This window comes from Bison bison, unplaced genomic scaffold (genome assembly GCF_000754665.1).
Source record: "Bison bison bison isolate TAMUID 2011002044 unplaced genomic scaffold, Bison_UMD1.0 scf7180017864297, whole genome shotgun sequence".
Classification (NCBI taxonomy): Eukaryota; Metazoa; Chordata; class Mammalia; order Artiodactyla; family Bovidae; genus Bison; species Bison bison.
The window spans coordinates 2,706,022-2,719,138 of NW_011494869.1; the positions used below are offsets into that span (position 1 = coordinate 2,706,022).

Genomic DNA, 13,117 nt, shown 5'->3' on the forward strand with positions numbered 1-13,117 from the left:
TAAAAATTAAATCTAAAAAAGAAGATAAACTGGTAGACATACCAAAACCAAAAAAACCCAAAAAGAACCTTAAATCAATAAGGCCATCAGAACTTTCATAGCTTTTTAACAGAAATTTATTATAAGAGGGATACTGAGAAGAACTGTTAACTCCCTACTCGCAGGTCTTCTACTTTTTCTAGAATGGCAAGCATTCCTCAGCTTCTAAGGTAAACACATAACTGGACTAGTAAATCAGCAAAGCACCTGTTAGAGAAAAAAGGACTTATGCACAAAAGCTCACAGGCTAAATACAACTGTCAGCAACTGAAATCTGGGATTAGACTGCTGACAAGCAAGACCTCTCTTTTTACCTTTAAATGGTATTCATTTAGAATATATTGGTAGTTATTTAATAAATACAGTGCCTCATAATTCATGGTATTCAAAAAATTCTATGATAAGAAAGCTAAGATTTACCAATGCTTTTTCTATTCTATCAAAGTCCAAATGCTTATTCATTGCTAAATAGTTGCTATGACTCAAGATGTACAACAATACTTTCATTTAAATTATCCCCTACAGATTTACTTTTTTTCTACAGAAGTTTTAATCCTTTCCTTATCCTCTTTATATATAAGCTCCAGAACCAAAAGCAACTCAATTATATTCTAGACAACAAATATAAAATCAATAAACAGAAGCCTTGATGTCCTATTATTAAAAAGACCTAAAAAAACAAAGCAGTTATAAGAAAGAAATTAAGACTTACTTCTTGATACAGTTGGTCATGAGAAGATGGACATCTTGTCTTTCATCTAACAACAGCATTGCCCCTAAATAGCCAATGCGTTTGTCTGTGAATTTTTGAGAGGCGATAAGCTTGAGGCACTCCAACTACAAATTACAAAAAAAAAAAAAGAAATTTCAATCAGGAAAACAATGTTTTTAACCCAGAATCAATGGATAACTAAAGTACATAGGTATAACCTATATCATCAAACCACAAAAATAAAAGGCAAAGACTTAAGATCTTTCAATATCTTAAAGATAATAATCAAGCTCTGGAATAGAGTATCTAGTTAAGGCCCTATCGTACTTGCCATCCAAATAATCTGCGAAGTTTATGTTAGATCTAAATATTCGTACAGACTATGGGAGTGTTATCATAAGGGTTTAATAAACCTTATTCTTAATTTAATTCCTAGAGTACATTAAATGAGCACCTAACACATGTGTGTATTTAATGTCTGGTTCCTATTCTGAAATATCAAAAGCTCAGTAACTGAAATGTACCCAAGTGTCAAACAGTCCTAAACATCATGGAAGGTACAATTAAAAAAGGAGGACAATTAACTAACTTTATGTGGAAAAGTGCTACATTTGAGGCTTGAACTATGAAGAGTAGAGGTTTTAGGAATCAAACAGAAGAAAACAACAACAAAAAGCCACAGGAAAACTCAGTAATAGAATTAACCTAAAATATTTTATACAATTTCCTCGTACATAATTCTTTACACAACCCTCAGAGCTTAAGAATCCATGAAGTTATTTACAATAGCCAAGATACAGAACAACCCACGTGCCCATTAACAGATGATTGGTTTAAGGTTGGGGGGGGTATGCACGCATGTGTGCGCACACATGCACGCACGTGTGTATAATAGAGTATTAAAGAACCAAGTATTACCATTAGCAGCCACATGGATGGACCTAGAGAGCATCATATTAAGTGAAGTGAAAGGCAAATGGTACATGGTATCACATGTGGAATCTAAGAAGTAAAACAAATCAATCTACTTACAAAATAGAAAACAGATCAAGGTAGAAAACTTATGGTTGCCAGAGGGGAAGAGAGAGAGAGGGGTAAATTAGGAGCAATTAACAGATACAAACTGCTATACATAAAACAGATAAGCAACAATCATTACTGTATAGTAGAGGGAACTATATTCAGTATCTTAACATAATGAAAACTAATCTGAAATACATACTCTCACACACACATACGTATAACTCAGTCACTTCACTGTACACTGGAAATACAGACAATACTATAAATCAAAAATCCTTCAATTAAAAAAAAAGTCCTTGTAATTAGTCTGTCTCTCTACTTAGACTTTCTTGAACTTCATAATCACTGATATATACTTTATGATTTCATCTTGACTAACAAGGAAGAAGCCAAACATTCCCTCTAGGGCAGTGGTTTTCAAAGGGTATACACAAGTTAAAACTCTTTCAGAGGAGTTTTTCAAACTATGCTCCCATTTAGACTCACAGCATTCCAAGGAAAGGGGCTCAGATGCAGACCGGTGTATACAGCAATGTGAGATCTCATGAGACTACTTCCCACAAGAATCTGCCTGTAAGTATGAAAGTCAAATTAAGGAAAGTAAAAGAGTTTACAAATAAATCCCTCTTGAGCTATTTAAAAACTGCTCTCTCAATGTTCCCACATTAAAAACACCAAGAGGTTGTGGGATGACTATAGCATCATGAGCATGTCAAAGAAGCCTCTAAGAGAGAATAACCAGGATCCCAAGGAAAACTGAAATGCCTCTGAGATCAACAAAGATTATCTAACAACCCTTTCTATCTACACAATTTAAATTTCAAAGAACAATTTCTGAAGTAGAGGATTACAGTCATTCTTAAATGTCAGCAGAAAAGTAACTGCTGAGGTGAATGAGAAAATCACAAGTTAAAATGTTATTAGAAAAATCTTTCTCTTTTTCAAACTGAAGGCTTTTAAATCTTCTCACTTAATCATTCCATAAATAATATTTTAACAGTGAAAGAAAATGTTCTAAGAATCAAGATATCACCGAAATGTTTATCATCTCTACTGAATCATGCTTTTGACAAACATCAAGCATTAAACAAATAAACCACCCAAATTTTTTTATTAAGATGAACTAATGAGAAGGACATTTTTAGGCATTAATATTACTTCATATTTTTAAAGGCCAAGTTTAAGAGTGTGTGTGCGTGGGCGTGTCTGTGTGCACGCCGCACATCGCGTGCTCAGTTGCGTCTGACTCCATGCAACCCTATGGACTATAGCCCACCAGGCTTCTTTGTCCAAAGAATTTTCCAGGCAACGATACAGGAGTAGGTTGCCATTTCATCCTGCAGGGGAACTTCCCACAACAGGAATCAAACCCATATCTCCTGTGGCTCCTGCATTGGGCAGGTAGATTCTTTACCACTGAGCCACCTGGGAAGCCAGGTTTTAAGATAGACCAAAATTCATCAACGACTAGTGAGTACAATTTGCTGTTTTTTTGTGACAGCTGTTAGAACTACTAACTAAATACCAAAAGAAAAAGTAAAATTAAAGAGACAAATACTAAATTCTTTCTTTTAAATATTCTCCATTGGTACAGTGACTCTGCTTCAAGAATGAGCTGCTTCTTCTTTTTTTTTTTTTTTTTTGAAGGTGACAAATTTGAGGGGAAAATATAAGATTATATACTGGAAATGGTCTCTGAAATACATCTTCAGGTGAAGGACTGACTCTCATCACACTTCACACTTACGTGGCAGTGGCCAGCAACTGAACTCATAATGTACCACGTGTCATTATTAAGACTGTTACAAAGTTTTCAAATATTGAAAAAGAAAATGACTGAAGCAGAACACAATGGGATGTGGGTAGTGAGGAGAGGGCATTCATTTTTGAGCAGCCCTCACTAAAAACACAACTCAAAAAAATAAATAAATAAATAAAAAATAAAAACACAACTCAACACATAAGTTACAGAAGAAAAGTAGTGACCAATTAAATGTATCCATTTCTTAGACAACAACCTCAACTTCATCCCAGTACTTCTAACTCCTCATTTATAGCTACCTAAACTTCCACCTGAAACATAGCTAACCCACATATCTACCTTTAAATCCACCATAAACAGTCCACCACCAAGATAAAAGGAAGCTTTTGCTTTTATCTCAAACTCTGTGAACAAAGTAAAAGCAAATGACAAACTTAGAAAAACTACTTGCAACCAGACATGAAATCCTGTACAACAGGATTCTATACTTATTTAAAAAAGACTGACAAAGGATATGAAGAGACAGTTCAAATTAAAAAAAATAACTCAAGTACAAAAGGAAGTTCAATCTCCTCACAAAACAAATGCAAAACCAACTAGGAAAATTTACTGAAAAAAAAAAAAATGGACCTGTACACCTGAAAAGGGTGAGTTATATGATATGCAAAATATGATTCAGTGAAGTTATTAGAAAAGAAAAAGAAATGCAAATCAAAACCAGACTGAGATATCACATTTTAACCTATTATATTAAAAAAGATTTTTAAAAAAGTATTATAACAGTGCAAGGACATTAGTAATGAGAGTATAAACTGGCACAAGACGTAGTGAGAAAGATTGTATCTATCTACATTACAAACACACATATCCTTCTGACTCAACAAATCCACTTTTAGGAACTGACAAAGTATTTACATTCACACGTGAGCAAGATAATGGATATTATTCCACTGTACTATTATTACTTCAAACAGTAAGATTGCAAATAAGTGTCCATTAATAAGACATCAGTTTAATAAATTATGATTCATACATAAATGGAATACCATGCTGGATTTACTACCATGAACATGTCAGCAAAGCTGGAAAAAAATATGTACAAGGAAGCTCGTTATATACTGGTATGGACTAATCTTCACAATGGATTAGTAGGTGAACGGTGCAAACAGTATGTTACAATATAATTTTGGAAGAGGTAAGAATATACCAAATGATGCTAAAGCTGAAACTCCAGTACTTTGGCCACCTCGTGTGAAGAGTTGACTCACTGGAAGAGACTCTGATGCTGGGAAGGATTGGGGGCAGGAGGAGAAGGAGACGACAGAGGATGAGACGGCTGGATGGCATCACCGACTCTATGGACATGAGTCTGGGTGAACTCCAGGGGTTGGTGATGGACAGGGAGGCCTGGCATGCTGCGATTCATGGAGTCACAAAGAGTCAGACACGACTGAGCGACTGAACTGAACTGAACTGAAGAATATATATGTCCACTGCCTGGAGATGTATAAAGTATCTCTGGAAATATAGTCAAGAAATGAATACCACAAGTCACCTGTAAGGAGGGAAACTAAGTGACTGGAAGAGGATGGAAAGCACAGTTTTCATCATATATCCTTTTGTATCTTTTAAATTTTGCATCAGTGAACTGTCATTGTTTATTACAAAGATGAATAATATTGGGCTGGGAGAAAAAAACTGCAGGACAAAGAGAACTTATGGTTAGAAAAGTTAATACAATAACATTATAATTAAACAGGGAAAAAAAAAGATGAAATAATTTGTTCTCCCTCCAAAGTTAAACAACATATGTTTCAAAAAAGCATTTAAGTCTTGGAATCACTTCATGAAAAAGTCTTCAAAATTTTAAGACCACAACCCTATGCAAACATAACTCAGTAAATGGAAGCAATCAGCCTTTTAAAGATAACTTAAAATCATGAGCAATTACTGTGCTATTCTATCTATAATATCTGTGACGCTACTGTCGGAGCCTGTTAAGTACACTCCTTTCTTATCTCTATACTCCACGAAGGCTATGCTTTTTCTGCTGAGTTATTTTGTATTCCTCACCTACTATCAATTTCTCCGTTAACAACACCCTCAATATACCTGCTTATCCACAGCAACCTTCTCCCTTTCTCCCCAACTATCATGCCAAAGGGCTGACTGTGACAACTCTTCGCTACTCACTGATTTTTTTTATATTTACTTTCCAAGTGTTCTGAGTCATTGGTGGTTTTGCTTTAATTTGGTAAGTTCCCGCTGTGCCCAAACCAATGTACCAGTCATTCTCACCGATACTGTTAGAAGGACACACAAAAGAAAACCAGCATTTGAATATTTATCAGAAAATATGATATATATACCATGACAGTCATGCACAAGCTACTGTGAAAACAGGGTAGGAAGGACACCAAATTCAGGTTAGTAATTGAAAGAAAACATTTGAGAAAAGTTTCTCTGTACATAACACAGAGTGGAAGAGAAAGAAATCAGAGTTAGGAGCTGAGTCTAAGACTGGTTCTAGCTAAGAGACCTAAGCCACTTGTTTCCCCATCTGGGCCTAGTTCCTCATCACTAAGGTAACAGCCACATCAAGGAAGACAGCACCCAAACAGTTGTCCTACATGCCATGTCTTCAAGGCAAATAGCTACTAATTATCTCCAGCTGATCCTTGAATTTTTCTCAGAATATTTTCTCAGCAGAAGCATTCCAAAACTCCAGACAGTCATTAGCAACAAGCCTTAAGGGAATGAAATCATTGTCCCCCTTTACAACAAATACAGTAAATTTGGAGGGAGTAGATTAGATGGAAAACCTAACAACTTAATTTTCTACATACTTTTTCTAGATGCAATCCTCCAATTTTCTTTGAATTGCAAAACAATTTTTAAAAGGATAATTTTACCAAGTTTCTGGCTTTGTCACATTTTTCTGAACCAAGCAGAAATACTGCCTTTTATCAACATTTAACCTGGTTGCCCTTTTAAAAAAAGCTGCACTCATTTTGTCAGCTTTTAGAATAATTTCCCAAAAGGTCAAATGCACATGACACTTGCTTTTAACACCGAGCTTTATGATGTTTACACTCATCTCGATGAAAAGATGCAATTAAAATATTGGTATGGGGAGGGAAGTGGGAGGGGGGTTCAGAATGGGGAACACGTGTACACCCGTGGTGGATTCATGTTGATGTATGGCAAAACCAATACAATATTGTAAAGTAATTAGCCTCCAATTAAAATAAATAAATTCAAATTAAAAATAAATAAATAAATAAAACTAGGGGAAAAAAAGAAAGCTGTGATACATATACACAATGGAGTATTACTCAGCCATTAAAAAGAATACATTTGAATCAGTTCTAATGAGGTGGATGAAACTGGAGCCTATTATACAGAGTGAAGTAAGCCAGAAAGAAAAACACCAATACAGTATACTAACGCATATATATGGAATTTAGAAAGATGTATAGAACAGTCTTTTAGACTCTGTGGGAGAGGGAGAGGTGGGGATGATTTGGGAGAATGGCATTGAAACATGTATAATACCATATATGAAACAAATCGCCAGTCCAAGTTCGATGCATGATACTGGATGCTTGGGGCTGGTGCACTGGGACAACCCAGAGGGATGGTATGGGGAGGGAGGAGGGAGGAGGGTTCAGGATGGGGAACACATGTATACCTGTGGCGGATTCATGTTGATGTATGGCAAAACCAATACAATACTGTAAAGTAATTAACCTCCAATTAAATAAATTTATATTAAATAAATAAATAAAAATTAAAAAAATATTGTAAATATTAATGGATCTGCAACTGATTGGTTAGGTCTTTTTTAAAAGTTACTTTTATTTCATTTTAATATTCAGAAATAACTTTCTAGTGTACAAACACACACACGTTTGAAGAACAAGGTTATAATTGCTTTACCACTATACAGACTGGCAACATAAAATCTATATGAACCAGAGCCTGCTTTTTCATTCTTCTGGTTGAGAGGAAAATACATATTAACATTCCTGTTGTATCCCGTTTTTTTTCCTCTGAGAAAATTTATTATGAAATATTTCACTCAAAAATTTGACCCACCAACAAGCTTCAACAAATCTTAACATTTTATCCCATTTATTTTTAAAAATTTAGTATGATGAATTCAATTAAATCCCTCTGAATAGTCTGCCTCAGTCTAAGTTTCCTCTCTTCATCCCAGGAGTAACCAAAACTCAAAATTGCTGTTGATCACTGTCATGTCATATGTCCTTAGCTATACGTGAAAAAGACAATTGTTTTTGAATGCTTTAAACTTTCCACAAAGTATCATATTGTATTCCTGCCCTTTTCACCCAACATCTTCTGAACAATTACCTACATCCAGACAAGAAGCTCCAGTTCAGGCATGTTCATTGCTATAGAGTATTTCACCTATGAATATACAACTTATCTATTCTCTTTGTGGACATACAGATTGTTCCCAATACTTTCCTGTTAGAAACTACAGCAATGAACACTTGTAAATGTCTCTCTTTAAATGGACAAGGAGGCTTGATCAGATTCACGTTTATCAGTTTTGTTTTGATTTAGCAAATATAATTCACAGGTGGTGATATGAACTTTTAACAGGAGGCTTTAATTATTGCTGGTGGTTTTATCTCTTTTGTGACATCAGCAGCACTGATGATCATCAGGGGTTGAAAATGGTAATATCCTAATTCTTCTTCCATCCCTTCTTCATTTATTAGCTGGGCTATTCCTCTAAGGAGCAACTTTCTCTATATATACCATTGGATTACCAATAGTTCCTTCGGAAAGAACTTAGCAATAATTATTTTACAAGGAACAACTGGATAGAAAAGACAGGATAAATGTTTCTTTCTTTTTCTTCACCAGTTTTCAAAATAATAAGTCATTTCCCTAATATTTTCCAAAAACGGCCAATAACGCTTTCAAATTTTTTTAATTATTATGAACTATTGATACAAACTTATTTGGTATGTTTCAACTACAATTATTACTTTTTTTTTTGGCTGCACCACACGGCATGTGGGATCTTAGTTCCCCAACCAGGGATCAAACCTACCTCCCCTGCAGTGGACACAGAGAGTCTTAACTGCTGGACCGCTAGGGAAGTCCCCAGTTATTGCTCTTTTATTAAAGCTCAAACTTTCTCATTTTGAGGCAAGACAGCCTTCTCTCATGGCTACCAAATCCTTTCAAAACGACCTCTGTAGTTTCTCTTTAAAAAATGCCGCCTAGATAGACTCGGAAAACATATTTTATTTAAATATGTCATAGAAATGAATCTTAGACATATATATAAAGTTCCTGTACAAAATGAAATATCACCAAAGTCTACCCTATGATTTTAAATTCAGAGTTTGTCTTTAAAGAACAGCCTTAGGAGTATATAAATCTACTGTTCTCATGATGTTAACAGCAGCACTCTCTGAGTGGAAGGATTAGGAGTCTTTCCTCCACTTGACTATCTAACTTAATGTGTCTACTTAAAATCAACCAACAAGAATACATGAATAGCTATCTGTTTTATACTAATTATGTCACATGCTACATGGATAACCACCTAGATCCATTTCTGATATGGCAAAAGCATATAATGTTTATTTATAGGAGACAGCTGTTGCTTTTGATTGCCTAGTATCTGGTCCTTTCCTCGGATATTAATACCTCAATTTTCCTTTGGGGAATTAACACTCTCCCACTCTTAATCATGAATTTCTTGAGAGGCTAATCTCATTTCCTGCCCCAAAATGAGCATAAAAGTCACCCAAGTCAGCCTGGGAAGATTCAATCCCATTACTTTTTTAACTCAATGCTGCGGGTATATTCTTCCACTGAAGTTAGTGAGCTGAACAGAAAATAAACTGATGGCCATCTTTCCTGACAAACATGTCAAAACATTAATAATATTATTGTTGAATAATGCAAATATGGGTGGTATTTTTTCTCTTTGTACCTAGTGTTGCACATTCTTTCATTTTACTTTTTTTACATTCTTTAAATTTTGCAGTCTTTTCCTTAGAAAGACTACTTAGCACACAATTAAATTTTCAAGTGAAATAAAATTTAATAGCATTCATAAGAATAAAAAAACAACCCACTACACCCTTCTCTGTAGCTCAATCTCCCTTACCATGTATAAAAGTGGAAAGAAGAAAGTACTTATCACCAAGACTATCAGGCCCAGACTGGCTGTATCAAGCAATATGTGTTTTTTTTTTTTTTAATAAATATGCGTTTGTGTGTGGGAGTGACACAAGAGGCAGACCTGCACAGTGGCTATAGCTATCAAGGAATGAGATTAAGGACAAAATCCTTAAATGCCATTACCTGGCATTCATCAAATTTCTTTTACTTAAACACAACTGTCAACAGTGTTGGTAGTGTTATAATATTACTGCACTGAGAAAATAATTAAGAAAACATTTAGTAAACTTTTCTTAAAAGTGTACTCATCATAGTCCAGAATATGTGACAGAACAATCACAACCTACCAGTTAATCCCAGTCAATCTTTAAACACATTGCCACCATCAAAACATACTCTAATCCACATAATTACAGAGATTCCCAATGGAAAAGACAATTGATGGCAATATCATGCCTTCCCAGGTCAGCAGCTTTCTCTCTCAATTCTACCCTCAGTTCCATAATAATAAGACTACTGGGACATCAAAAATATCCTGTCCTCCTTGACAGGAAAGACTAACAGTCCCTGACCTACTGACATTAAAATAAGAGTACCCTTGTTAGCCTGGAAGAGAGCATGGCAAGCCACTTCTTGCCTGGAGAATCCCCACGGTCAGAGGAGCCTGGCAGGCTACAGTCCATGGGGTCACAAAGAGCTGGACTGAGCGACTAAGCAGAGCACAGCACCCTTTGCTAGATGTGGTCTCACCCCAGCCTACCTGTCCAAAGTGAGCAGGGTAGCCCAGCATGTGCATATATAGTAATTTTGCCACATTCCGACACCGGTATGTATTGTCTTCTTCTCTAAAAGATGACCGAATTGCAGCACACTCTTTCTGGATCATTTCTCGTTCTTCGGCTTGGGTTCGGGCTGTCCGGATGGTCCGGATCAGCTCCCGCAATCTGATGGGGGCTGGCATCCTCTGGATATAGAAAGACATTAAATAAAGATGTTCACATTTATTTTCTACCAAAAGCATACACACAACTTTCCACACACATTTCTGATTTTTAAGAATTTAAGAGTTGTTAAGTCCAGTAATACAATGTTCCAGCAAAGCAATTACATACAAACCCCTCAATTCATTAAATTTATGTAAAGAACACTAATAAAAATGTTAAGTGGTAACTAAAGCAAAGTAAGAAATAAAATACACTAACAATGAAAAGTCTATCACTAATATCAAAATATCTTAGGAACTAAATCAAGCCAAATCTTTACACAATCCTTAAATTAACGAAAGGACTATGCCTAACCTTAAAGAAGATAGGTATTTTCTGCTCAACTGTCGTTAAACTCAACATAGTTCAACAAAGTATGAGATGAATACTGAATATCATAATCAAAGCTCAACTCAACAAAATAAGAGATGAGGAGAAAAGATCAAATATCAAACTTAAACACCTGAGAAACATAATCATCTCAGTATATCCTAAGTACTCTTTGAAAATGTGGCAGAACCTGGAGAAGGAAATGGCAACCCACTCCAGTATTCTTGCCTGGAGAATCCCATAGACAGAGGAGCCTGGCAGGCTACAGTCCATGGGGTCGCAAGAGTTGGACACGACTTAGTGCACTGTCTCACCCCAGAGATCCTGCCACATATACCACAAAAACCAAACATCCCCCAATGACCTTGGCCCCACTGTTCCAATCACTCCCAGGTGGGAATTCAGGCACATGTCCACAGAGGTCACAGACAACATACATACGGTTCTGTTATGTCCCATATATTACCCTTTCATGTCCCAAGGAAGACATTTTCTCTTAGAGATTTTCATTTAGTGTATCTTTAAAAAAATCTTGTGTTAAACTTGCCTCCATCTTTTTCTTGGGTAAGGACAACCCAGAAATGGCCCTTTTGTGTCTGTGATGTTGCCATTCACAGCTTTCTTGATAGGCCTAGTACAATCTTGAGAACAGGGTTGCTGTATGCTGAATGTCAGACGGTAGCTCTTAGCTTTGCCTATCTTAGGTAGTTACGCTGTGCATTTTTTATTGGTGTACCATGTTTGATTTGTCCCTAATACCTTTGAAGTTTTTCTGAGAAATGAATAATGCAACATGAACTTATTAAAATACATTTTAAGCCTTTTAAAAAAAAAAAAAAAAAAAAGAAAATGTGGCAGAAAAAAAACAATAAACCAATCTCAGCAGACAAAACCGTCAACTGAAAAACATGCACAACCTAAAAGCCAAGAATTATGTCTTATTAGTGAAGGCTATAGCCCAGAATACAGCCTCTCAGATGGGTCTTTCAAAGTAAGGAGGAGCCAGGATACATAGGTTTTGCTGTGAAAAAATAACAAACATGTAGTTGAACATCACAAGATGACTGCTAATCACAAAAACTGACATCTCAAAGTAATAATTTTAATGCTTTTGTATGTTTGACAAGATTCAAGAGTCTGGGCTTAGTGAAATGATTCCTTTGCTATATATCTTAACTATCCAGGGCCAGGATCCTATTTTTCTCCATCCAGAATTCCCCTCAAGGTGCACCATCAGGGGCAGCTGCACAGGCTGATGTCTTCACAGTCATAATATTCTGTGTTTACTGAAATGGCAGGCAACATTTTTTTGTCCAGAAGACTACTAGTGTCATGAGAAAAAATAAAAATTAACCCTGCACCCTAACCTTACACAATATACAAAAATTAACTCAAAATGGGACCCAGAAGGAAATCTTTGGAAACGTGGGTTAAACAATGATTTAATATATAAGAACAAAGCACAAAAGAAAAATTAATAATCTGGATTTCATAAAAATTTTGAACTTTTACCCTTCAAAAGATGTCATTATATCCTATCTTACAAAGGACTTGTATTTAGAATACATAGTCTTATAACTCAAAAATAAAATAATCATAGTTTAAAATGGGGAAAAGATTTGATTAGACACTTCTCAAAATAAAATATATGAATGGCCAACAAGCACATGAAAAGATGCTAATGTCATCAGTCAACAGAGAAATGTAAATTAAAACTATTAAGGAGATATCACTCTACACCCTTAGAATGCCTATAATTTTAAGCAATAATATAGAACAAATGAACTTTCACACATTGCTCACGGGAATGTAAAATAGCTCAAATACTTTAGAAAACAGTTTGGCAATTTCATATAAATATACACTTAGCATATGATTCAGCAAATCCACTCAGTGTTTACCCAAGAGAATGAAAATATGTGTTCTCAACAACACATGAACAAAAATGTTCAAAGAAGTTTCATTTATAACTGCCAAAAACTGGAAACAACCCAAATGTTCATAAACAGGTGAAGCATGACTGGCATACCCATATAAAAGTATACTTGTCAGAATAAAACAGAACCAATACACAACCCACAAGGGTCTCAAAAACAT

At 35.5% G+C, this 13,117-nt stretch overlaps 1 protein-coding gene across 4 annotated transcripts in view; it reads right to left on the reverse strand.

The window, feature by feature from the left end:
- Window positions 1-13,117, reverse strand: part of AP1G1 (adaptor-related protein complex 1, gamma 1 subunit) — a 103,584-nt gene that overhangs the window by 48,577 nt on the left and 41,890 nt on the right. For all 4 annotated transcript variants that reach the window (XM_010850922.1, XM_010850923.1, XM_010850920.1 and 1 more), the window contains exons 2-3: window positions 10,468-10,671; window positions 752-876 (exon numbers count right to left, since the gene is read on the reverse strand). In XM_010850922.1, coding sequence (XP_010849224.1) covers window positions 752-876; window positions 10,468-10,668 — 326 coding nt within the window. In that variant the 5' untranslated portion in view covers window positions 10,669-10,671. The remainder of the gene's footprint in view (window positions 1-751; window positions 877-10,467; window positions 10,672-13,117) is intronic.